The sequence below is a fragment of the Heptranchias perlo genome, chromosome 9, assembly GCF_035084215.1.
Source record: "Heptranchias perlo isolate sHepPer1 chromosome 9, sHepPer1.hap1, whole genome shotgun sequence".
NCBI lineage: Eukaryota > Metazoa > Chordata > Chondrichthyes > Hexanchiformes > Hexanchidae > Heptranchias > Heptranchias perlo.
Window position 1 is genome coordinate 13,203,740 of NC_090333.1, and position 26,290 is coordinate 13,230,029.

Genomic DNA, 26,290 nt, shown 5'->3' on the forward strand with positions numbered 1-26,290 from the left:
AGACAGGCTGGGTGAGTGGGCGGAGATTTGGCAGATGCAATATAATATTGGAAAATGTGAGGTTATGCACTTTGGCAGGAAAAATCAGAGAGCAAGTTATTTTCTTAATGGCGAGAGACTGGAAAGTACTGCAGTACAAAGGGATCTGGGGGTCCTAGTGCAAGAAAATCAAAAAGTTGGTATGCAGGTGCAGCAGGTGATCAAGAAAGCCAACGGAATGTTGGCTTTTATTGCTAGGGGGATAGAATATAAAAACAAGGAGGTATTGCTGCAGTTATATAAGGTATTGGTGAGACCGCACCTGGAATACTGCATACAGTTTTGGTCTCCATACTTAAGAAAAGACATACTTGCTCTCGAGGCAGTACAAAGAAGGTTCACTCGGTTAATCCCGGGGATGAGGGGGCGGACATATGAGGAGAGGTTGAGTAGATTGGGACTCTACTCATTGGAGTTCAGAAGAATGAGAGGCGATCTTATTGAAACATATAAGATTGTGAAGGGTCTTGATCGGGTGGATGCAGTAAGGATGTTCCCAAAGATGGGTGAAACTAGAACTAGGGGGCATAATCTTAGAATAAGGGGCTGCTCTTTCAAAACTGAGATGAGGAGAAACTTCTTCACTCAGAGGGTGGTAGGACTGTGGAATTTGCTGCCCCAGGAAGCTGTGGAAGCTACATCATTAGATAAATTTAAAACAGAAATAGACAGTTTCCTAGAAGTAAAGGGAATTAGGGGTTATGGGGAGCAGGCAGGAAATTGGACATGAAGCTGAGTTCGGATCGGTCAATGCCCTGTGGGTGGCGGAGAGGGCCCAGGGGCTATGTGGCCGGGTCCTGCTCCGACTTCTTGTGTTCTTTAGATTTGTGGTTGGGATCAGATCAGCCATGATCTTATTGAATGGCGGAGCAGGCTCGAGGGGCCGATTGGCCTACTCCTGCTCCAATTTCTTATGTTCTTATGTTCTTATGTTCTTATTACACTTGGTCCCTTCATCCAAGTCATTAATATAAATTGTAAATAGCTGAGGCCCAAGCAACGACCCTTGCGGTACCCCAAGCCTGCCAACCTGAAAAAGACCCGTTTATCCCTCTTCTCTGTTTTCTGTCCGTTAACCAATCCTCTATCCATGCTAATATGTTACCCTCATCCCTAATGAGTCCTTATCTTGTGCAACAACCTTTTATCTGGCACCTTAGCAAATGCTTTTTGAAAATCCAAATATACTACATCCACTGGTTCCTCTTTATCAACCCTGCTAGTTACATTCTCAAAAAACTCTAATAAATTTGTCAAACACGATTTCCCTTTCATAAAACCATGTTGACTCTGCCTCATCATATTATGGTGTTCTAAGTGCCCTGTTACCACTTCCTTAATAATTATTCCAGCATTTTCCCGATGACTGATGTCAGGCTAACTGGTTTGTAGTTCCCTGTTTTCTCTCTCCCTCCTTTCTTGAATAGCAGGATAACATTTGCTACCTTCCAATCTGCTGGGATCATTCTATGATCTAGGGAATTTTAGAAGATCACAACCAATGCATGCACTATCTCTGCAGCCACCTCTTTTATAACCCTCGGATGTAGGCCATCAGGTCCAGGGGATTTATCGGCTTTTAGTCCCATTAGTATCTCAAATACTTTTTCTCTACTGATATTAATTACTTTAAGTTCCTCACTCTCATTAGCCCCTTGGTTCCCCACTATTTCTGGTATGCGTTTTGTGTCTTCTATTATGAAGACGGGTACAAAATATTTGTTTAGAGAGAAAAAAAAACAGTAATACTCACCAATACTCACCAACCAATCACCTACCTGCTGTCCTGTGTCGTCACTCTTTCAATTTCTGCCCGTGGTGAGTTGACTCCAACTGTGTAAGCCGCGTGTCTCCCACTTTATTGTCCCCCGCTCCACTCTCACTCCACTCTTGGGCCGTCCGCCGCTGCTGCTTTATTGCCTCCCACTCTGCTCTTGTTCTACTCTTGGTAGCAATTGACCGAGTGTGGCATCAAGGAGCCCCAGTAAAATTGAAGTCAATGGGAATCAGGGGGAAAACTCTTCAGTGGCTGGAGTCATACCTAGCACAAGGGAAGATGGTAGTGGTTGTTGGAGGCCGATCATCTCAGCCCCAGGACATTGCTGCACGGTTCCTCAGGGCAGTGTCCTAGGCCCAACCATCTTCAGCTGCTTCATCAATGACCTTCCCTCCATCATAAGGTTAGAAGCGGGGATGTTCGCTGATGATTGCACAGTGTTCAGTTCCATTCGGAACCCCTCAGATAATGAAGCTGTCCGTGCCCGCATGCAGCAAGACCTGGACAACATCCGGGCTTGGGCTGATAAGTGGCAAGTAACATTCACACCACACAAGTGCCAGGCAATGACCATCTCCAACAAGAGTCTAATCACCTCCCGTTGACATTCAACGGCATTACCATCGCCGAATCTCCCACCATTAACATCCTGGAGGTCACCATTGACCAGAAACTAAACTGGCCCAGCCATGTAAAGACTGTGGCTACAAGAGCAGGTCAGAAACTTGGTATTCTGTGGCGAATGACTCACCTCCTGACTTCCCAAAGTCTTTCCACCATCTACAAGGCACAAGTCAGTGTGATGGAATAATCTCCACTTGCCTGGATGAGTGCAGCTCCAACAACACTCAAGAAACTCGACACTATCCAGGACAAAGCAGCCCACTTGATTGGTACCCCATCCACCACCTTAAACATTTACTCCCTCCACCACTGGTGCACAGTGGCTGCAGTGTGTACCATCCACAGGATGCACTGCAGCAACTCGCCAAGGTTTCTTCGACAGCACCTCCCAAACCCCGACCTCTACCACCTAGAAGGACAAGGGCAGCAGGCACTTGTGAACAACACCACCTGCACGTTCCCCTCCAAGTCACACACCATCCCGACTTGGAAATATATCGCCGTTCCTTCATCGTCGCTGGGTCAAATCCTGGAACTCCCTACCTAACAGCACTGTGGGAGAACCTTCACCACACGGACTGCAGCGGTTCAAGAAGGCGGCTCACCACCACCTTCTCAAGGGCAATTAGGGATGGGCAATAAATGCTGGCCTTGCCAGCGACGCCCACACCCCATGAATGAATAAAAATATGGCGTGGGTTTTTGAGGTGCTGTCGAAGATGCCTTGTCGAGTTGCTGCAGTGCATCCTGTAGATGGTCCACAGTGCAGCCACGGTGCGCTGGTGGTGGAAGTAATGGATGCTTAAGCTGGTGGATGGACTACCGATCAAGCGGACTGCTTTGCCCTGGATGGTGTCTAGCATCTTCCATGTTGTTGTAGCCGCACCCTTTTAGGCAAGTGGAGAGTATTCCATCACACTCCTGACTTTTGGCTTGTAGGTGATGGAGAGACTTTGGGAAGTCACATGAACAGCCACTCACTACAGAATACCCAACCTCTGACCTGCTGTAGTAACCATGTTTATGTAGCTGTTTTATCTGACATTTTCTATGGTCAGATGTGCTGTTGGAGTCAGAGTTTCGTATGGCACATGTGAATATTCTCTTTTTATAAGTAGGAATTAAGGTGAAGAGTCAAGGGTCAAAGTGCAGGACACCACAATGGGTGAAAGGAGTATAAGGAGGATTAGGTGAATTAAGGAGTGTCTATAAGTGACATCTGAAGATTATCGGAGGAAAGGAAGGCTGAGGGAGTTAAGGAGTTCCACAGTTTTGATTTGGAGTAGGAGGCTGAATAAGTACATTAACATAACCACAAATCCAAATTTAAACACCTTCTGTCATCTGCAGATTCTATGTAAAAGTTCAAATATCTCAAGAGTTCTCATTTAAAATTTTCTCCCATTTCCCTGTCAGAGACGCATTGTAATGTTTTGCCAAACTTTTATATCTAATTGTGTTCCGTTTAGAATTCCACATTAATGCGACATTTCAATCGTGTCACTGACAAACCTGCAGCACTGACATGAGAACTGATTTGCACATCAGACCATGTAATGGGTTTTAGCAAATTCATATGTATGTGTCAAATTAACCCACAAATGAGAACACAGCCTGCATTACTGAAAGAGGAAAGAAAGATATAGCACTTTTCATGACCTCAGGGCATCCCAAAGTGCTTTACAGCTAATGAAATACTTTTGAAGTGTAGTCACTGTTGTAATATGGAAAACACAGTAGCCATTTCACATACAGCAAGCTCCCACAAACAGCAAATCGATAAATGACCAGATAATCAATGTTGGTTGAGGGATAAATATTGGTCAGGACACTGGGGAGAACTCCACTGCTTTTACTCTTGAACGGTACCATGAGATCTTTTTACATCCACCTGAGAGAGTAGACAGAGTCCCTCTTCTTCATGTTTGGGAATTTTTTCACCATTGTTTCCAAAGAAAGGGTTTGGAAAAAAAGAGTTGCATTTAATGAGTTGTATTTTGAAGAAAAGTGCAATCACAAAGGTTATAAAAAATGCCAATAGAAAAGGTGGTTAAAATGCTAATGAGCTAAGCATTGAATTTCTTTCCACAAAGCATGTAAACAAGAAGTAATTCATTAGCTTGTCTTGGCAAATGACAAACACACCACACCCATAGTGTTGGCAGGTCCCTGTTCCTGGGCAGTGGGCAAGGATGGTCTAGCATAGGCGCTCTCCCCTGGCTGAGAACAGAGGGAGATAAAAACAGGGACGGAAACACTGACTGACATTTATGTTTTGAAACAGAAAGCTGCGAAGACATCAGACTCAGGAGCAAGGAATACTGGAGGGTAGTTAGAAGTTATCTTGTTAAAATCAAGCGAAATGACCCACTGGTGTGGGGAAGCATGGCGTGTTCATTATTTTGTATTATTTCACAAAGTCAAGTTGTATTGATTGAACTAAGTGCGTTCCATTTTAATTGTGGTTCACTAGTATCTTCACTTGCTGTCTGTGCAATAAAACAGTTCAAATCATTCATATATGGCTTCAACTCATCAAGTGTTGTCTTGATCTGTTTTTGAAAATGTTGCAGAGGTACACGCTCCACGAATATCCGGTTCAGGCCACAAGGGGCACTATCGTTATATCCGGGGTTACATTAATTTGGGTAGAAATTGGGCACACTCTTGAACGTAAGATGCTCAGACCAGTTACAGGATGGACCAGCACCTATGTAACCTGAGAGAGTATCTAAAGCAAAAGCTGAATTTGTAATACTGTCATATGTTTGTAACGGCACATTGCTAGTTGCTAAATGTACCCATTATCTCTAACATTGTGATAAGTTTGATTAATTCATTTTCACAGGTAAGTTAATTATACTTTTGAAAACTTCAGTAATTATACATAATGTAACAGATCAAGGATGTGAGGTGTTCTGCTTGGCATAAAACATTATATGCTTACTCAAGAAGCTCGACATCATCCAGGACAAAGCAGCCCGCTTGATTGGCACTCCATCCACCACCCTAAACATTCACTCCCTTCACCACCGACGCACCGTGGCTGCAGTGTGTACCATCCACAGGATGCACTGCAGCAACTTGCCAAGGCTTCTTCGATAGCACCACCCAAACCCGCGACCTCTACCACCTAGAAGGACAAGGGCAGCAGGCACATGGGAGCAACACCACCTGCACGTTCCCCTCCAAGTCACACATCATCCTGACTTGGAAATATATCGCCGTTCCTTCATTGTCGCTGGGTCAAAATCCTGGAACTCCGACCTAACAGCACTGTGGGAGAACCTTCACCACACAGACTGCAGCGATTCAAGAAGGCGGCTCATCACCACCTTCTCAAGGGCAACTAAGGATAGGTAATAAATGCTGGCCGTGCCAGCAACGGTGGTGGATGTAAAAAGTCGAATAGCCTGGTGGTGAAGGAGAGAATACTAGAGCCTAGTCTTCAGTTGCTTCCGAACTTTTATTCCTCCTGATCCTGTAACATACCCTCCTGTAAACGATAACGAGAGTCCCCAATTGATACCCACCACCTGAATACAATTAACACAAATTGATATAAATCACATGGATACAATTAGCAGTGGAGGGAGTGGATGTTTACAGTGGTTGATGGGCTGCTTTGTCCTGGATGGTGTCGAGCTTCTTGAGTGTTGTTGCAGCTGCACCCATCCAGGCAAGTGGAGAGCATTCCATCACACTGCTGACTTGTGCTTTGTAGGTGATGGAGAGGCTTTGAGGAGTCAGGGGGTGAGTCACTCACCGCAGAATACCCAGGCCTGTCACAGTGAGATAATGCCAAATTAAGGAGTGTTTCTTTTTTGTGAGATGATATCCACTAGAACATGTTCTAATTCATTTCATGTGGGACCATTACAACCAGGAAGCTTCCCTCTCAACAGCCCTGGGCTGGGCCAGAGTCGAGGTTTCAGAGTTGAAAGGCATCTGTTTAACCAAACCCTCCTTCTTAATAATGAGTAACATCGTACTTAAAGCCCAAAAGATAATTTAAACCTTGCCGGATGCTCCATTGTCGATACTTAAAGTGTTTTTTTTAATGTCATATACGTGAAGAATTGTTAATACTTAAAATGAGTTCTGCTTTTCTCCCCTTCTTTCCATGATAGTTAAAAGGCCTTATTCGTTCATGTGTAAATCCTTACACATTCAATGCGCGGCCAAGGCAGGGAGAAATGATTGCTTAAATATAACGCCAAAGTCATTGTTCTAAACATGCCGCCTGAATGGTCAGTCTTTTCTCGGAGTCTGAGAGGCTGTATCAGGATCGCCACTGGCTGGGTGTGAGAATGTTATGTTGTAATGCTTGGCCCACTTTGCAAAGACAGCCTTCTCAGTAATAAATCTGTGACCTCCATAGAGGGCATTTTCATGAGCGAAGTACTCTGCGCATTCGTCTCGGCTCCCTGCTTCGTAGTAATGATAAGGAACTTTTTTGTGTCCTCCAGCCCTGTGAAGATTGAAAAGAATCATAAACGACATTGTGGCCTTGGCATTTCCAGTGCACAAAACTACATTCAAAGCAGCTTTAAGGTCAGAAACAAAAAACGTTCTTTAAGATAACTGCTAACGGTGTACCATTGTTTAAAAAGGGAGAAAGGAGTAGATTGAGTAATTACAGGCCAGTCAGCCTAACCTCGGTGCTGGGCAAATTATTGGAAACAATTCTGAGGGACAGTATTAATCGTCATTTAGAGATTAATCAAGGACAGTCAGCATGGATTTGTTAAGGGAAGGCCTGAGTAACTTGATTGAATTTTTTGAGGAGGTAACAAGGAGGGTCGATGAGGGTAGCACGTTTGAAATAGTCTACCTGGATTTTAGCAAGGCTTTTGACAAGGTCCCACATGGCAGACTGGTCAAAAAAGTAAAAGCCCATGGGATCCAAGGGAAAGTGAAAAGTTGGATCCAAAGTTGGCCCAGTGGTATGAAGCAAAGGGTAATGGTCGACGGGTGTTTTACTGACTGGAAGGCTGTTTCCAGTGGGATTCCGCAGGGCTCAGTACTAGGTCCCTTGATTTTTGTGGCACATATTGATGATTGAGATTTAAATGTAGGGGGCATGATTAAGGTACAGCAAAAAAGGGAAGCTTACGTCAGAAACCGAGAGCTCAATACTGCAGAAAGCCTAGAGGAGTATAGAAAGTGCAGGGGTGAAACTAAAAAGGAAATTAGGAAAGAAAGATGTGATTGCACTGAAAGGGTACAGAGGAAATTTACAAGGATGTTGCCAGGACTGGAGAATTTTAGCGATGAGTATAGATTGGATAGGCTGGGGTTGTTTTCCTTGGAACAGAGGAGGCTGAGGGGTGACTTCAAATTTTTTTTATTCGTTCATGGGATGTGGGCGTCGCTGGCGAGGCCGGCATTTATTGCCCATCGCTAATTGTCCATGAGAAGGTGGTGGTGAGCCGCCTTCTTGAACCGCTGCAGTCTGTGTGGTGAAGGTTCTCCCACAGTGCTGTTAGGAAGGGAGTTCCAGGATTTTGACCCAGCGACGATGAAGGAACGGCGATATATTTCCAAGTCGGGATAGTGTGTGACTTGGAGGGGAACATGCAGGTGATGTTGTTCCCATGTGCCTGCTGCCCTTGTCCTTCTAGGTGGTAGAGGTCGCGGGTTTGGGAGGTGCTGTCGAATAAGCCTTGGTGAGTTGCTACAATGCATCCTATACATGGTACACATTGCAGCCACAGTGCGCCAGTGGTGAAGGGAGTGAATGTTTAGGGTGGTGGATGGGGTGCCAATCAAGTGGGCTGCTTTGTCCTGGATGGTGTCGAGCTTCTTGAGTGTTGTTGGAGCTGCACTCATCCAGGCAAGTGGAGAGTATTCCATCACACTCCTGACTTGTGCCTTGTAGATGGTGGAAAGGCTTTGGGAGTCAGGAGGTGAATCACTCGCTGCAGAATACCCAGCCTCTGACCTGCTCTTGTAGCCACAGTATTTATGTGGCTGGTCCAGTTAAATTTCTGGTCAGTGGTGATCCCCAGGATGTTGATGGTGGGGGATTCGGCGATGGTAATGCCATTGAATGTGAAGGGGAGGTGGTTAGACTCTCTCTTGTTGAAGATGGTCATTGCCTGGCACTTGTGTGATGTGAATGTTACTTGCCACTTATCAGCCCAAGCCTGGATGTTGTCCAGGTCTTGCTGCATGCGGGCATGGACTGCTTCATTATCTGAGGGGTGCAAATGGAACTGAACACTGTGCAATCATCAGCGAACATCCCCACTTCTGACCTTATGATGGAGGGAAGGTCATTGATGAAGCAGCTGAAGATGGCTGGGCCTAGGACACTGCTCTGAGGAACTCCTGCAGCAATGTCCTGGGGCTGAGATGATTGGCCTCCAACAACCACTACCATCTTCCTTTGTGCTAGGTATGACTCCAGCCACTGGAGAGTTTTCCCCCGATTCCCATTGACTTCAATTTTACTAGGTGTACAAAATTATGAGGGGCCTAGACGGATTGGATAGGAAGGATCTATTTCCCTTAGCAGGGAAGCCAATAACCAGGGGGCATAGATTTAAAGTGATTGGTAGAAGGATTAGAGAGGAGCTGAGGACATTTTTTTTCATTCAGAGGATGGTGGGGGTCTGGAACTCACTGCCTGAAAGGGTGGTAGAGGCAGAAACCCTCAACTCATTTAAAAAGTACCTGGATGTGCACCTGAAGTGTCGTGACCTTCAAGGCTACGGAGCAAGTGCTAGAAAATGGGATTAGGCTGGGTGGCTCATTTTTGGCCGGCACAGAGACAATGGGCCGAATGACCTCCTTCTGTGCCGTAAATTTTCTATGATTTTATGATTAGAAAAGCATAGAAAAAATATTGACAAGTAAAATCAAGGAAAACCCAAAGTTATTTTATAAATATATAAAGAGCAAGAGAATAACTAAGGAAAGAGTAGGGCCTATTAGAGACCAAAAAGGTAATCTATTTGTGGATGCGGAATATGTTGGTATGGTTCTAAATGAATACTTTGCATCTGTCTTCACAAAGGAGGGGGACGATGCTGAGATTGTAGTTAAGGAGGAGTGTGAAATATTGGCTGAGATAAACATTGTGAGAGAGAGGAAGTATTCAAGGGTTTAGCATCTTTGAAAGTAAATAAATTGCCAGGCCTGGATGAAATATATCCCAGGCTGTTAAGAGAAGCAAGGGAGGAAATACCAGAGGCTCTGACCATCATTTTCCAATCCTTCCTGGCTACAGGCACGGTGCCAGAGGATTGGAGGATTGCTTATGTTGTACCGTTGTTTAAAAATGGAGAAAGAAATAAGCCAGTCAGTCTTACCTTGGTGGTGGGCAAATTATTGGAATCAATTCTGAATGACAACTTAAATCGTCATTTAGAAAGGCATGGGTTAATCAAGGACAATCAGCATGGATTTGTTAAGGGAAGATCGTATCTGACTAACTTAACTGAATTTTTTGCAGTGGTAACAAGGAGGGTTGAAGAGGGTAACATGTTTGATGTGGTGTACATGGATTTTAGCAAGGCTTTTGACAAGGTCTCACATGGCAGTCTGGTCAAAAAAGTAAAAACCAAGGGAAAGTGGCAAGTTGGATCCAAAATTGGCTCAGTCGCAGGAAGCAAAGGGTAATGGATGACGGGTGTTTTTGAGACTGGAAGGCTGCTTCCAGTGGGATTCTGCAAGGCTCAGTACTAGGTCCCTTGCTTTTTGTGATTAATGATTTGGACTTGAATGTGGGGGGCTTGATCAAGAAGTTTGCAAATGATACAAAAATTGGCCGTGTGGTTGATAGTGAGGAGGAAAGCTGTAGACTCCAGGAAGATATCAATGGATTGGTCAGGTGGGCAGAAAAGTAGCAAATGGAATTCAATCCGGAAAAGTGTGAGGTAATGCATTTGGGGAGGGCAAACAAGGCAAAGGAGTACACAATAAATGGGAGGATACTGAGAGGTGTAAAGGAACAGAGGGACCTTGGAGTGCATGTCCACAGATCCCTGAAGGTAGCAAGACAGGTAGATATGGTGGTTAAGAAGGCATACGGGAGACTTTCCTATATTATCCAAGGCATAGAATATAAGAGCAGGGAGGTTATGCTGGAAATGTATAAAACACCATTTAGGCCACAGCATGAGTACTGCGTACAGTTCTGGTCACCACATTACAGGAAAGATGTGACTGCACTAGAGAGGGTACAGAGGAGATTTACGAGGATGTTGCCAGGACTGGAGAATTTTAGCTCTGAGGAAAGATTGGATAGGCTGGGGTTGTTTTCTTTGGAACAGGAGGCTGAGGGATGATTTAATTGAGGTGTATAAAATGATGAGGGGCCTGGATAGAGTGGATAGGAAGGACCTATTTCCCTTAGCGGAGGGGTCAATAACCAGGAGGCATAGATTTAAAGTAATTGGTAGAAGGATTAGAGGGGAGCTGAGGAGAAATTTTTTCACCGAGAGGGTGGTGGGAGTCTGGAACTCACTGTCTGAAACGGTGGTCGAGGCAGAAACGCTCATCCCATTTAAAAAGTACTTGAAGTGCCGAAACCTACAGGGCTACGGACCAAGTGCTGGAAAGTGGGATTAGGCTGGATAGCTCTTTTTCGGCCGGCACAGACACGATGGGCCGAATGGCCTCCTTCTGTGGTGTAAAGAAGAAGAGCAGGGGAGTCTTTCTATTTTTTTACTGTCATTGCATCAACACCTAGACTGACTCAAAGTCAACATAAAAGTCCTTTCCCAGTGGCAGTCTCCCGTCCTACCCCACCTCCCCTGACACAGACTGTGCTAAAAGACGTGGGCTTCAGTTAATGAAATGCCCCTTGCATAGAATTTACAGCACAGAAACAAGCCATTTGGCCCAATTGGTCTATGCCGGTGTTATTGCTCCACATGAGCCTCCTCCCACCCTACTTCATCTAACCCTATCTGCATATCCTTCTATTCCTTTCTCCCTCATGTACTTATCTAGCTTCCCCTTTAATGCATTCACCTCAGCTCCTTGTGGTAGCACGTTCCACATTCTAACCACTCTCTGGGTGAAGAAGTTGCTCCTGAATTCTTTTATGAATTCATTAGTGAGTATCTTATATTTATGACCCCTAGTTTTGGACTCCCCCACAAGCGGAAACAATCTTCACCTGCGTCTACCCTTTCAAACCCCTTCATCATTTTAAAGACCTCTTCAGATGTGTGAAGAGAGTGATTTCAGTGATCTTACCTGCAATAGGTGTCGTTAATCATTCCGAAGACATGGATTTTGTGGCAGACATCCATCGCAAGCACAAGTGTGAACCAACCAGTACTCAGGTACGTCCCTGACAGTACCCTGACAGAGGGAGAACAGGAGAGACACTTTAAAATGATTGAGCTTTAGCACATCGTCAAACCCAGATCATGCAGTACTTTCAGCAGGGGTACGTTAGGCTTTGCTGACTGAAAATGTCACAACTGTCGACAGGCCTTTTGAATTATTTATCTTGAGCTTGCAATTCCTGTCAATTTGTAGCTTGCAGAGTCATCGGAATATAATTTGAGAAGTGAGGGGAAAAACCCCTTTCAAGTCAAAAAACAAAATGAGGCAAATATGATATATTGGCCTTGGAGGGGGTGCAACGCAAATTCACCACAATGATACTGAGGCTAAAAAGGTTAAATAATGAGGGCAGGTTGCATAGACTAGGCTTGTATTCTAGCGAGTATAGGAGATTAAGGGGTTATGTAATTGAGGTGTTTAAGATGATTAAAGGATTTGATAGGGTAGATAGAGAGAAACCATTTCCTCTGGTGGGAGAGACCTGAACAAGTGGGCATAACCTTAAAATTAGAGCTAGGCCTTTCAGGGGTGATGTCAGGAAGCATTTCTGGAACTCTCTCCCCCAAAGGCTGGGGGTCAATTGGAAATTACAAAACTGAGATAGATTTTTGTTAGGCAAGGATATTAAGGGATAGGAACCAAGGCAGATAGATGGAGTTAAGATACAGATCAGCCATGATCTAATTGAATGGCGGAACAGGCTTGAGGGGCTGAATGGCCTACTCCTGTTCCTATGTTACTAAATGTTCACCCTCAGAGGACAGTTTGGAGCGATAGAGCATGTCACAAGGAATCACTTCTTCCCCCATGATACGCTGCACCCTTGCGAGGGACCCCGATCGTCACGTTAATAAGCCGTTAATGGGACAAGCGATTGTGTGTGGCGGAAATGGTGAGGCGATTTTGGGTGGTAAGTGGCGGCGGTCGCTTTTCCAGGGTACGAGTGTCAGGTTTCCATCAGGTTCTCCTTTCACCGGTCCTTTAATGATTTTAAAAGTGCCAGTGTCCTGCCTTCTCCTTGGCCTGCCCAACGATGAAGGGAGTTAGCAGCTGGTATAGCGGTCAATGTGCGCTCCTCTCATGGGCAGTTTGATTTAGTATTCTCCTCCAATTCTGGCCTCTTGCGCATCCCCGATTTTCATCACTGCACCATTGGCGGCCGCGTCTTCAGCTGTCTAGACCCTAAGCTCTGGAATTCCCTCCCTAAACCTCTCCGCCTCTCTACCTCTCTTCTCCTTTAGGTCGCACCTTAAAAACTACCTCTTTGACCAAGCTTTTGATCACCTGTTCTAATGTCTGCTTATGTGGCTCGGTGTCAATTTTTGTTTGGTAACACTCCTGTGAAGCGCTTTGGGACATTTTACTCCGTTATAAGTGCAAGTTGTTGTTGAATTTTATATGGAGTTAGCTGGCATGGTGGAGCTGAAATCTTCCTTCACCATTGGTTTGGGTGGAGAGATGCAGAACAGCTGCACCTTAAAACCCACCTAAGTAAGTGTCAGTCAGCAGCACTCTCACCTCTAAGTTAGAAGGGGTGGGTTCAAGTCCTGCTCCAGAGACTTGAGCATGTAATCCAGGCTGACACTCCCAGTGCAGTACTGAAGGAGTGCTGCACTGTCAGAGGTGCCGTCTTTTGGATGAGACGTTAAACTGAGGCCCCATCTGCCCTCTCAGGTGGAAGCAAAAGATCCCATTACACCATTTTGAGGAAGAGTAGTGGAGTTCACCCTGGTGTCCTGGCCAAAATTTATCCCTTACCCAACATCACTGAAAAAACAGATTATCTGGTCATTATCACATCGCTGTGTGCATAAGTTGGCTGCTGCGTTTCCTACATTACAACAGTGAGTACACTTCAAAAAGCACCTCGTTGGTTGTAAAGAGCTATGGGACATCCTGAGGTTGTGAAAGGCGCTATATAAATGCAAGTCTTTCTTTCTTTTAAAATTAAAGCAGGGTGGTCGGAATAACTGAGGAACTTGTGGTGTCAGCGAAAATCACGGGATTTCGTGACACGACAAACCACTTGCTGTAACTACCACTGCCAACCGCCACAACCCGTCTCACTGCAAACCAACCCTATTGTTTTAAGAGCTGCCATTATCACCCCCAGTGTCCATTCAAGATCCTTCTGTCAGCACAAACTCTGCGGCACTGGCATGGACAATGTATCTTACTCCAGGGGAGAAGAATTGAAAACATTTTCATAAAAGTTTCATTCATGCTGACAAGTCCTGTCCGTTATTTCACTTTCAATATGACCCAAATCGTCTTCAGGCTCGAAAATAAATATATGAATTCAAGTTGATTTAAATTATTAAAAAAAAAAGATTTTTTTTCATATAAAAATGCTGCATTGCATTTATGCCAGGTGTACGGTAGAAATTGTGAAATGCTTGCTTTGAGCTACTACTCGACATACTCCACTCTAAACAATAGTTTGTTTAAGGCTAATGGGTTTTGACAACCAATAGTATAATAGAAAGGAGCATTCAAATAAAAAATAAATAAAGTCTGTTGCAAGCGCTTAATCTCAACTTTTTTTTTGGTCTGTGTTTTGCACTCGACAAAGTGAGGGATAGAGAATGGCACATTTTTCCTTTCAGGTATCCTGTGAGCTGCAGAGAGACACCCATATGCTAATAAGGACTGGCCTTTGAGAGCCTCCCATCAGCACTAAAGATTAAAATCTACCCCATTCTTTCCTCCTTATCGCCAACCTACAACAACAACTTGCATTTATATCGTGCCTTTAATGTCCCAAGGCACGTCACAGGATCATAATCAGACAAAGCAAATTGAGACTGAGCCAAAGAAGGAGACATTAGGGCAGATGATCAAAACTTGGTCAAAGAGATAGGTTTTTAGGAGCTTCTTAAAGGAGGAGAGAGAGGAGGAGAGGTTTAGGGAGGGAATTTCAGGGCTTAGGGCCTAGGCAGCTTGAAGGCACGGCTGATAATAGTGGGACGAAGGAAATCAGGGATGCTCACGAGGCTAGAGTTGGAGGAACGCAGAGTTCTCGGAGGGTTGGAGGTGGCAGAGATAGGGAGGGGCGAGGCCATGGAGGGATTTGAACACGAGGATAAGAATTTTAAATTTGAGGTGTTGGTGAACTGGGAGCCAATGTAGGTCAGTGAGCACAGGGGTGATGGGTGAATGGGACAATGGGAAGAAGAGGCCCCATCTGTCTGTCCAGGTGAATACGAGAGATCCTATTTGGAGAGGAGGTGGCCAATATTCATTCCTCTGACATCTCCATTCTTCCAGTTGCTGTTTGTGGGAGCTTGCTGTGTGCAGGTTGGCTGTCGTGTTTCCCTACAGAACGACAGTGACTGCATTTAGCAATGTCTTGAGGGTGTGAAAAGTGCTATATAAATACCCGTTCTTTCTCCTTTTAGATATTTAATCATTTGCAGCCCATAGTCAACAATCAAGCAAAGCAGACTGTTTTTTTTTTTGAAAAGCTCAGGACGTCCCAAAGAGCTTTACAGCCAATGAAGTACTTTTGAAGTTTAGTCACTGTTGTGATGTAGGAAACGGGCAGCCAATTTGCGCACAGCAAGGTCCCACCAACAGCAATATGATAATGACCAGATAATCTATTTTTAGTGATGTTGGTTGAGGGATAAATATCTGCCAGGATACTCCTCTGCTCTTCTTTAAAATGTGCCGTGGGATTATTTATGTCCACCTGAGAGGGCAGACAGAGGCTCAGTTTAACGCCTCATCCGAAAGATGTCATCTCCGATACTGCAACACTCCCTCAGAGCTGCCCTGGAGTGCCAGTCTAGATTTTGTGCTCGAGTCCTTGGAGTGGGACTTGAACCCACGAACTTTTAGACTCAGAGGCGAGAGTGCTACCACTGAGGCATGGCTGACACTTAATGCCAGCATGTAAATTCAAAGAACGTAATAGTCTAATATCGCAGCCACACAACAGCATTAACAATGGAAGGGGAAAGAAGCTGTCATGTTATAAATCTGAAGGAAAGGTTTTCAGTCAAGTCATAACCCTACGTAGCGCCTACTTATCAAATGTGTCAGTTCCAGGCTCATCAGGGAACAGATTAAATATTTAAAGGCAGAAAATTAAAAATTCTGTGGTACGAAGATGGATTGTTATATTAGATAGAATATGTACCTAAGAAAGGAAATATACCAAGATAACTAGCCGATGTGTGCCTGAGAGTAAGACGCACTGTTTCTTTAACGGCCATAGGTAGAATCATAGAATCATACAGCATAGAAGGAGACCATTCAGTCCATCGTGTCTCTGCCGGCTTGTTGGAAGAGCTTTCCAATTAGTCCCACTCCCTCTGCTCTTTCCCCATAGCCCTGCAAATTTCTCCTTTTCAAATATATATCCAATTCCCTTTTGAAAGTTGATTTTGGATGGATTGTTAAATTGGAGCTTGGCTCAGGTGGATGTTGAAGGTCCCACAGCTCTTTCTAAAATAGGGCAGGGAGTTCTCTCGGCATCCTGGCCTACATTTATAGGAACATAGGAAGATTACAAACAGGAGTAGGCCATTCAGCCCCTCGAGCCTGCTCTGCCATCTAATTAGATCATGGCTGATTTGTATCTCAACTCAATTTACCATCCCTCAACCAATATCACCAAAAAAAACGGATTAACTCGTTGGCATTAGGGAGATTTTGCTGTGTGCAAAATCACTGCCATTTTTCACTACATCAGAACAGTTAGTGCACCTCAAAGTAATTCTTTGTGAAGCATTTTGAGACTTTTCTGAGGGGCGTGATAAGGCGCAATATAAAAGACAAAGGAAGACTAGTATTTATATAGTGCTTTTCACGACTGTAGGGCATCCCAAAGCACTTTACTGCCAATTAAGTACTCTTTGTAATGTAAGGAATGTGACAGCTAACTTCACACAGCAAGGTCACACAAACAGCAATGTGATAATAACCCATGATAATCTGCTTTTAGTGATTTTGGTTGTGGGATAAATATTGTCCAGGTTAATCCAGGTTCACTCGGCTAATCCCGGGGATGAGGGGGTGGACATATGAGGAGAGGTTGAGTAGATTGGGACTCTACTCACTGGAGTTCAGAAGAATGAGAGGCGATCTTATTGAAACATATATAAGATTGTGAAGGGGCTTGATCGGGTGGATGCGGTAAGGATGTTCCCAAGGATGGGTGAAACTAGAACTAGGGGGCATAATCTTAGAATAAGGGGCTGCTCTTTCAAAACTGAGATGAGGAGAAACTTCTTCACTCAGAGGGTAGTAGGTCTGTGGAATTTGCTGCCCCAGGAAGCTGTGGAATCTACATCATTAAATAAATTTATAACAGAAATGGACAGTTTCCTAGAAGTAAAGGGAATTAGGGGTTACGGGGAGCGGGCAGGAAATTGGACATGAAGCTGAGTTCGGATCGGTCAAGGCCCTGTGGGTGGCGGAGCGGGCCCAGGGGCCGGGTCCTGCTCCTACTTCTTGTGTTCTTTAGATTTGAGGTTAGGATCAGATCAGCCATGATCTTATTGAATGGCGGAGCAGGCTCGAGGGGCCGATTGGCCTACTCCGGCTCCTATTTCTTATGACACCACGGAGAACTCCACTGCTCTTCTTGGAAATAGTCTAATTGGATCTTTTACATCCATCTGAAAGGGCAGGCAGGGCCTCAGTTTAACTCCTTATCTGTAAGACAGTACCTCTGACAGTGCAGCCCTCCCTCAGTACTGCACTAGAGTATCAGACTAGTATTATAGGCTCAAGCCTTTGGTGTGGGACTTGAACTCACAACCTTCTGACTCATTGGCGAAAATGCTACCAACTGAGCCACAGCAGACAGCTACCTCCTAGCCTCAGTCCATCATTATTTATTGGGTATTTCTTCTCATTCTGTGTCATGAACAGTTCCAAGGAAGCCGTGCCTGGAGCTACAAATGTTTATAAATGCAATTTTTCATCGTCTCAAAATCTAATTAAAGTTTTGATTTCATTTGATCTCGTATGATAAATATCTATACAACAACAACTTGCCTTTATAAGGTGCCTTTACCACAGTAAAACGTCCCAAGGTGCTTCACAGGAGCATTAGCAAACAAAATTTGACACCGAGCCACACAAAGAGATATTAGGACAGGGGACGAGAAGCTTGGTCAGAGAAGTAAGTTTTAAGGAGTGTCTTAAAGGAGGAGAGAGAGATAAAGAGGTTCCAGAGATTAGGGCCTAGACAGCTGAAGGCACAGCTGCCTATGGTGGGGTGATGGAAATTGGGGATGCGCAAGAGGCCAGAATTGGGGGAACGCAGACGGAGGGTTATAAGGCTGGAAGAGGTTATAGAGATAGGGAGGGGCAAGGCCATGGAGGGTTTTGAAAACAAGGATAAGAATTTTAAATTTGAAGAGTTGCCGGATTGGGAGGTAATGAAGGTCAGAGAGCACAAGGGTGATGGGTGAACAGGACTTGGTGCGAGTAGGGATACAGGCAGCAGTGTTTTGGGTGAGCTCAAGTTTATGGAGCGTGGAAGGTGGGAGGCCAGCCAAGAGAGCATTGGAATAGTCGAGTCTGAAGGTAACAAGGGCATGGATGAGGGTTTCAGCAGCCGATGGGCTGAGTCAGGGGAGAGACGGGCGATATCACGGAGATAGAAGTGGGCGGTCTTGGTGATGGAGAGGATATGGGGTCAGGATGCACTGCAGCAACTCGCCAAAGCTTCTTCGACAGCACCTCACGAACCCGCGACCTCTACCACCTAGAAGGACAAGAGCAGCAGGCACATGGGAACAACACCACCTGCACGTTCCCCCCCAAGTCACACACCATCCCGACTTGGAAATATATCACCGTTCCTTCATCGTCACTGGGTCAAAATCCTGGAACTCCCTTCCTAACAGCACTGTGGGAGAACCTTCACCACACGGACTGCAGCGGTTCAAGAAGGCAGCTCACCACCACCTTCTCAAGGGCAATTAGGGATGGGCAATAAATGCTGGCCTCGCCAGCGACGCCCACATCCCATGAACGAATAATAAAAGAGAAAGAAGCTCAGCTCAGTCTCAAATAGGACTTCAAGGTTGCAAACAATCTGGATCTGCCTCAGACAGTGGCCAGGGAGGGGGACGGAATCGATGGATAGGGATATTACAAACTACGCATGTTCACTTGCTTTTTGCCAGAGTAGTGGGGGAAAAAATGATGAAAGAACAGGATAATCGCAAAAGAAATATAATGAGTTTGATGTGCAGCACAGCTATTAAACTGCAAGGAGCCAGAAACTGCAGCAATTTGGGCTATGTTCACTGGCATCTCTGAGTGGTACGTGCAGTCACACTGAGCAGATCAATGTTCTGTAGTGTAACAGAACAGAGCTTAAAAAAAGGCCCAAGACAACTATCAAAAGCAAGATTTATGACTTAAAGGATAATTTAAAACTCATAAAGCACGTCCTCGACACTCTATAAAGACACTGTTACCGACAGGAAACTCAGAGCTTTATTAATAATACGGAATGGTGTTTTCACAGAGTCTGAAGGTTGGATGGAGATTCAGCCAGTTGTGACCATCTACCTAAGTCCTGCTGTATTCATTTCATACTCATTTCACCAGGCGGCGATTTATCACCCACTGGAATGGTTTTATGACTCCGTTCTCCTTCATAAACTCTTTAACTGGTCCATCTAACAAAAAGAATGCGATCAATCTACAAAAACGTGTCCGGCTATGAACTCTCACCAAAAAACTGAGCCGAATCGAAAAGGACCAGGTCCTGTAAATGAATAGGCGAGGCTGTGCATTAATTATCACTGTTTCATGTGGGGAGCGGGAAACTCTGTTCCCTAGTCACCGACTCCATCCCTCTCCCTGCCCACTGTCTGAGGCTGAACCAGACTGTTTGCAATCTTGCCGACCTATTTGACCCTGAGTCGAGCTTCTGACTCCATATCCTCTCCATCACCAAGACCGCCTACTTCCACCTCCGTAACATCGCCCACATCCACCCCTGCTTCAGCCCCTCTGCTTCTGAAACCCTCATTTATGCTTTTGATACCTCAAGACTCGACCATTCCAATGCTCACCTGGCCGGCCTCCCACCTTCCACCCTCCTTAAACATGAGTTCATCGAAAACTCTGTTGCCCGTATCCTAACTCGCACCACGTCCCATTTACCCATCACCTCTGTGCTCGTTGACCTCCACTGGCTCCCAGTCCGGCAACGTCTTTGATTTTAAAATTCGTATCCTTGTGTTCAAATCCCTCCATGACCTCTCCCCTCCCTATCTCTGGAACCTCCTCCAACCCTCCGAGATCTCTAAGTTCCTCCAACTCTGGCTTCTTGTGTATCCCCCATTTCCTTCGCCCCACCATTTGTGGCCGTGCCTTCAGCTGTCCAGTCCCTAAGCTCTGAAATTCCTTCCCTAAACCTCTCCGCCTCTCTCTCCTCCTTTAAGACTCTGCTTAGTACCTACCTCTTTGATCAAGCTTTTAGCCACCTGTCCTAATGTCTCCTTACTTGGCTCAGTGTCATTTTTTGTCTGATTTATGGTCTTGTGAAGCGGCTTGGGTCATTTTACTACATTAAAGGTGCTATATAAATGCAAGTTGTTGTTGTTGGTGTGTGGAGGAATCAAGGGTGGAGCAACATTACTGCTGACAGGCTTATTTTTTTCTCCTCTTCCTGATGACTTTCTTCTGAAAGGGGTTGGTTCTCTGCTGGGGTGACGGCTGCCTGGAGGCCTTCCTTCACGTGAAGACTGTCAGCAAGCTTTGCGACCATGGAGGGGGTCTTGCCTCTGAGTCAGAATGTTGTGGGTTTATAGTCCCATTCCAGAGAGCACATAATCTAGGCTGACATTTTGGTGCAGTACTGAAGGAATGCTGTATTGTTGGAGGTGCAATCTTTTGGTGAAATGTTAAATCAAAGCCCCATCTGCCTTCTCAGGTGCATTATTTTGAAGAAGAGCAGGGGAGTTCGCCCTGGTGTCCTGGCCAATATTTATCCCTCACTCAACACCTAAAACAGATTATCAGGTCATTTATCTCATTGCTCTTTGTGGGACCTTGCTATGTGCAAATTGTAGGGCTGCCATGTTTCCCTACATCACAATGGTGACTACACTTCAAAAGAACTTTGTTGGCTGTAAAACACTTTAGGACGTCCTGAGGTTGTGAAAGGCTTGATATAAATGCATGCTCTTTCTTTCTTTATTGCCCATACCTAGTTTCTCCTGCACAACTGTGTATCTTGCTAGGACACTTCAGAGAGCAGGTATGAGTCAACCACATTTGTTGTGGGACTGGAGTCACATATAAGCTAGACCGGGAAAGGATGGCAGGTTTCTTTCCCTGAAAGGACATTAGCGAACTAGTTGGGTTTTTATGACTAATCCAAAAGCCTCATGGTCACTTTTACTTTATTTCCAGAATTTTTTAAAACTGAATTAAAATTCTCAAACTGCCACAGTGGGATTTGAACTCATATTCTGCTGGAATATTAGGCCAGACCTCTGGATTACTCGTCCAGCGACGTAACATAGTTACAGCATCCCTCCTGTTGCCCGGGGCTGAGATCAGCAGCGGATCAAACCTGCGCCTTCCTGAGGTCTATAGCTCGGCCTCAACCATCAGGAGAGCTAAACAGTTACAATTAATAATACAATCTCATTTTATTAAGGAACTGTAAAATCTACTAATATATCAATTAATTTCAATCCATCTCACTTCCAGAACACTTTTTTTGGAGAGATTATGTGACAAAAACTTCCAAACTAGCTTGCGACAGGTTTAACAAAGAAATGATTAATTGCATATAATCACCAGTATTTAAAACTTGCATCAGTGTTTTCCAAACCACATTAGCATTAACAACACAACATATACAGTATTTAAATAAATTGGGTTGTCCCAAAAAGTCATTAGACCCCATTCTTTGGGCAAAAATGACTTTGGGCAGAATAATGAGTTGATTCATTTGCCTAAAGAAGATGAATGAGTCAATCTTTGTTCAGTGTTTGGGGGGAAACTAGCTTTCAATAATGCTAAGTAATATTGACTTTGCAAAACTAAATTCTACCTTATTCTTCCAAAAATGCCTATTTCAAATACAGGCAGGTGATAATAAGTTGCAGGCTCCTCTTCTTCAGCTGCTAATGCTGGACGGTAATTGAGTCCTTTTATTTGCTGTTTGTGGGAGCTTGCTGTGTGCAAATTGGCTGCCGCGTTTCCTACTTTACAACATGGTCACACTTCAAAAGTAATTAACTGGCTGTGAAGCGCTTTGGGACATCCTGAGGTCATGCAAGGCGCTATATAAATGCAAGTTCTTTCCTTCTTGGTTCTGATGCTCCCCCCCCCCCCCCCCCATAGATGAATAACCTGCCTTATTGTCTGGCCTCGCATGTGAACATGCCCTATACGTTGGAAAAAAGTCAATAGCTGCTGGAAAGAGAAGTAGTGTAGTGTCTATGTTATTGGATTAGTAATCCAGAGACCTGGATTAATAATCTGGAAACCACGATCTCAAATTCCACCGTGGCAGCTTGAGAACTTGAATACAATTTAATATATCGGGAAATAAAAAGCTGTCCGATTATTGTAAAAACTCAACTGATTCACTGACCCTTCAGGTAAGGAATAGCAAGCCGTTCAGTTTTATAGAATCATAGAAGTTACAACATGGAAACAGGCCCTTCGGCCCAACATGTCCATGTCGCCCAGTTTATACCACTAAGCTAGTCCCAATTGCCTGCACTTGGCCCATATCCCTCTATACCCATCTTACCCATGTAACTGTCCAAATTCTTTTTAAAAGACAAAATTGTACCCGCCTCTACGACTGCCTCTGGCAGCTCGTTCCAGACACTCACCACCCTTTGAGTGAAAAAATTGCCCCTCTGGACCCTTTTGTATCTCTCCCCTCTCACCTTAAATCTATGCCCCCTCGTTATAGACTCCCCTACCTTTGGGAAAAGATTTTGACTGTCTACCTTATCTATGCCCCTCATTATTTTATAGACTTCTATAAGATCACCCCTTAACCTCCTACTCTCCAGGGAAAAAATGTCCCAGTCTGTCTAACCTCTCCCTATAAGTCAAACCATCAAGTCCCGGTAGCATCCTAGTAAATCTTTTCTGCACTCTTTCTAGTTTAATAATATCCTTTCTATAATAGGGTGACCAGAACTGTACACAGTACTCCAAGTGTGGCCTCACCAATGCCCTGTACAACTTCAACAAGACATCCCAACTCCTGCATTCAATGTTCTGACCAATGAAACCAAGCATGCCGAATGCCTTCTTCACCACCCTATCCACCTGTGACTCCACTTTCAAGGAGCTACGAACCTGTACTCCTAGATCTCTTTGTTCTATAACTCTCCCCAACGCCCTACCATTAACGGAGTAGGTCCTGGCCCGATTCAATCTACCAAAATGCATCACCTCACATTTATCTAAATTAAACTCCATCTGCCATTCATCGGCCCACTGGCCCAATTTATCAAGATCCCGTTGCAATCCTAGATAACCTTCTTCACTGTCCACAATGCCACCAATCTTGGTGTCATCTGCAAACTTACTAACCATGCCTCCTAAATTCTCATCCAAATCATTAATATAAATAACAAATAACAGCGGATAAATAACAAATAACAGCGCTTATCAAAGTGCTACCCAGAATAAAACCGGCACTTTTGCCACACGGACAGCAGTGTTTTTTTTAATTCATTCTTGGAATGTGGACGTCATTAGCAAGGCCAGTATGTATTGCCCATCCCTAGTCGCTCTTGAGAAGGTAGTGGTGAGCCTTGAACCGCTGCAGTCCGTGTGGTGAAGGTTCTCCCACAGTGCTGTTAGGTAGGGAGTTCCAGGATTTTGACCCAGCGACGATGAAGGAACGGCGATATATTTCCAAGTCAGGATGGTGTGTGACTTGGAGGGGAACGTGCAGGTGGTGTTGTTCCCATCCACCTGCTGCCCTTGTCCTTCCAGGTGGTGGAGGTCGGGGGTTTACGAGGTGCTGTCGAAGAAGCCTTGGCGAGTTGCTGCAGTGCATCCTATAGATGGTACACACTGCAGCCACGGTGCGCCGGTGGTGGAGGGAATGAATGTTTAAGGTGGTGGTTGGACTGCCGATCAAGTGGGCCACTTTATCCTGGATGGTGTCTTGAGTTCTTGAGTCTTGTTGCAGCTGCACCCGTCCAGACAAATGGATAACATTCCAAGACACTCCTGCCTTGTACCTTGTAGGTGGTGGGGAAGCTTTGGGGAGTCAGGAGGTGAGTCACTCGCCACAGAATACCCAGCCTCTGGTTTAAGAAGAAGGTCCAACATTACCATCTCAGGGCAGCTTGGGACGGGCAATAAATTCCGGCCTTGCCAGTGACGCCCACATCCCCAGAATGAATTAAAAAGAAACTAAAATAGGAACATTATTAAAACCTTCAATGGTCTGTTAACTCCCTTGGATTCCCAGAAGAGCAATTTTCCACTTGATTTGCCAATGATTCCGTGCCAGATTTTCATTATTGCTGCTTTCATCATCTTTTTATTCGCCAGATGTCCTTCGGATTAATATTTAATATTAATGAGAGGAAGAACACATCTACCCCAAATAAAAATTGGGTGGTTTTCAAAATAAGGCATTACTCACCCCTTGAAATGGTAAAGAAAAGAAAAAGCAACACTTTTCTGGGAACTAACCCCCCAAAAAATGACCTCATGAGAATTTGAAAATGTTTTTATGTTCTGTTCTTCTAATAGAATCTGAACAAAGTGAATGTTCAAAATGTTACAGGGCATTTTTTTAAAGCTGACACGAGATGCTTTTCGCCTGCTCTGCCTTCAGGCTCTCTTAAAAAAAATAAAGAACTTGCATTTATAATTTCATTAGAAATACTGAACTAGCCAATTCTTCCCAGAAGACCTCAGGACGTCCCAAAGCTTTTTACAGCCAATGAAGTACTTTTGAACTGTAGTCACTGTTATAATGTGGGAAAAGCAGCAGCCAAATTGTGTACAGCACTCCCACAAACAGCAATGTGATAATGACCAGATAATCTGTTTTAGTGATGTTGGTTGAGGGATAAATATTGTCCAGGTAGAACTCCCCTGCTCTTCAAAATAGTGCCATGGGATCTTTTATGTCCACCTGAGAGGGCAGACGGGGATTCGGTTTAAAGTCTCATCCAAAGGACTACTAGAATGATACCCAGACTTCAAGGGTTAAGTTACGAGGAGAGATTACACAAATTGGGGTTATATTCTCTAGAGTTTCGAAGGTTAAGGGGTGATCTGATCGAATTTATAAGATATTAAGGGGAACAGATAGGGTGGATAGAGAGAAACTATTTCCGCTGGTTGGGGATTTTAGGAGTAGGGGGCACAGTCTAAAAATTAGAGCCAGGCCTTTCAGGAGCGAGATTAGAAAACATTTCTACACACAAAGGGTTGTAGAAGTTTGGAACTCTCTTCCGCAAACGGCAATTGATACTAGCTCAGTTGCTAAATTTAAATGTGAGATAGATAGCTTTTTGGCAACCAAAGGTATTAAGGGATATGGGCCAAAGGCAGGTATATGGAGTTAGATCACAGATCGGCCATGATCTTATCAAATGACGGAGCAGGCACGAGGGGCTGAATGGCCTACTCCTGTTCCTATGTTCCTATGTTCCTACACCTCCGACAGCGCAGCCCTCCCGCAGTACTGCACTGGAGTGTCAGCCTAGATACTGTGCTCAAATCTCCGGAGTGGGACCCACAACCTACCTGACTCAGAGGTGAGATTGCTACCCACTGAGCCATGGCTGACACTTTGGATGATGCAGTTCTCCCTCAGTACTGTACTGATGAGTCAGGCTCAAGTGCTGTACATAAAAGCCAGACGAGTTCCACCTCCTGTACGATCAACGGCTAAGAGCTGTCTGAGAAGACGAATTACCTGTAATTTATGGCTGGCTAAATCAATTTCTCTTCAGAGTGTCTCGCAAATTAGTTCTGAATTCTCCTTCTGATTGTTATGGTTTGCCCAGGGGTGCAACAGGAGAGCTGCTTAGTGTGTGTTTGTTCCTTATTAGTCTCAATAATGAGTCGAGAAATCCGGGCCACAATCATGCAGCTACTTGGTGTCACTCTCAATTGTAGGTCTTGCACGAAGCAAGGAAAGAGAGAAGAAAGAGCTTGTATTTATATAACTCCTTGTCCCCGGTAAAACATCCAGGATCAGTGCAACCAAAGATAACCACCGTCCTGCTCTCTTCCTTTTAATCTTTCTGCAGCTCCTGACTGAAATTAATGAAGCTTTCTTTCAATATCATAGAATGATACAGCACAGAAGGAGGCCACTTGGCCCATCATGCCTGTGCTGGCTCTGTGAAAGAGCTATCCAATTAGTCCCAGTCCCCCGACTCTCTCCCCATAGCCCAGCAAATTTCTCCTTTTCGAATATATATCCAATTTTCTGTGAAAGTTACTATTGATTCTGCTTCAACCACCTTTTCAGGCAATGCATTCCACTGAGGGGGTTCTGGCTAAACATAATCTGTCGATCTGAATTTGAGATTGAGCTTTGGTAAGAAATAT

At 44.7% G+C, this 26,290-nt stretch overlaps 1 protein-coding gene across 2 annotated transcripts in view; it reads right to left on the minus strand.

Annotated features, from left to right (window-relative positions):
* Positions 1-4,865: 4,865 nt before the first annotated feature.
* The window catches only part of st6galnac3 (ST6 (alpha-N-acetyl-neuraminyl-2,3-beta-galactosyl-1,3)-N-acetylgalactosaminide alpha-2,6-sialyltransferase 3), a 147,145-nt gene continuing 125,720 nt past the window's right edge, over positions 4,866-26,290 (minus strand). For both annotated transcript variants that reach the window (XM_067989869.1, XM_067989870.1), the window contains exons 4-5: positions 11,651-11,758; positions 4,866-6,911 (exon numbers count right to left, since the gene is read on the minus strand). In XM_067989869.1, the coding sequence (XP_067845970.1) occupies positions 6,692-6,911; positions 11,651-11,758 (328 nt within the window). In that variant the 3' untranslated portion in view covers positions 4,866-6,691. The remainder of the gene's footprint in view (positions 6,912-11,650; positions 11,759-26,290) is intronic.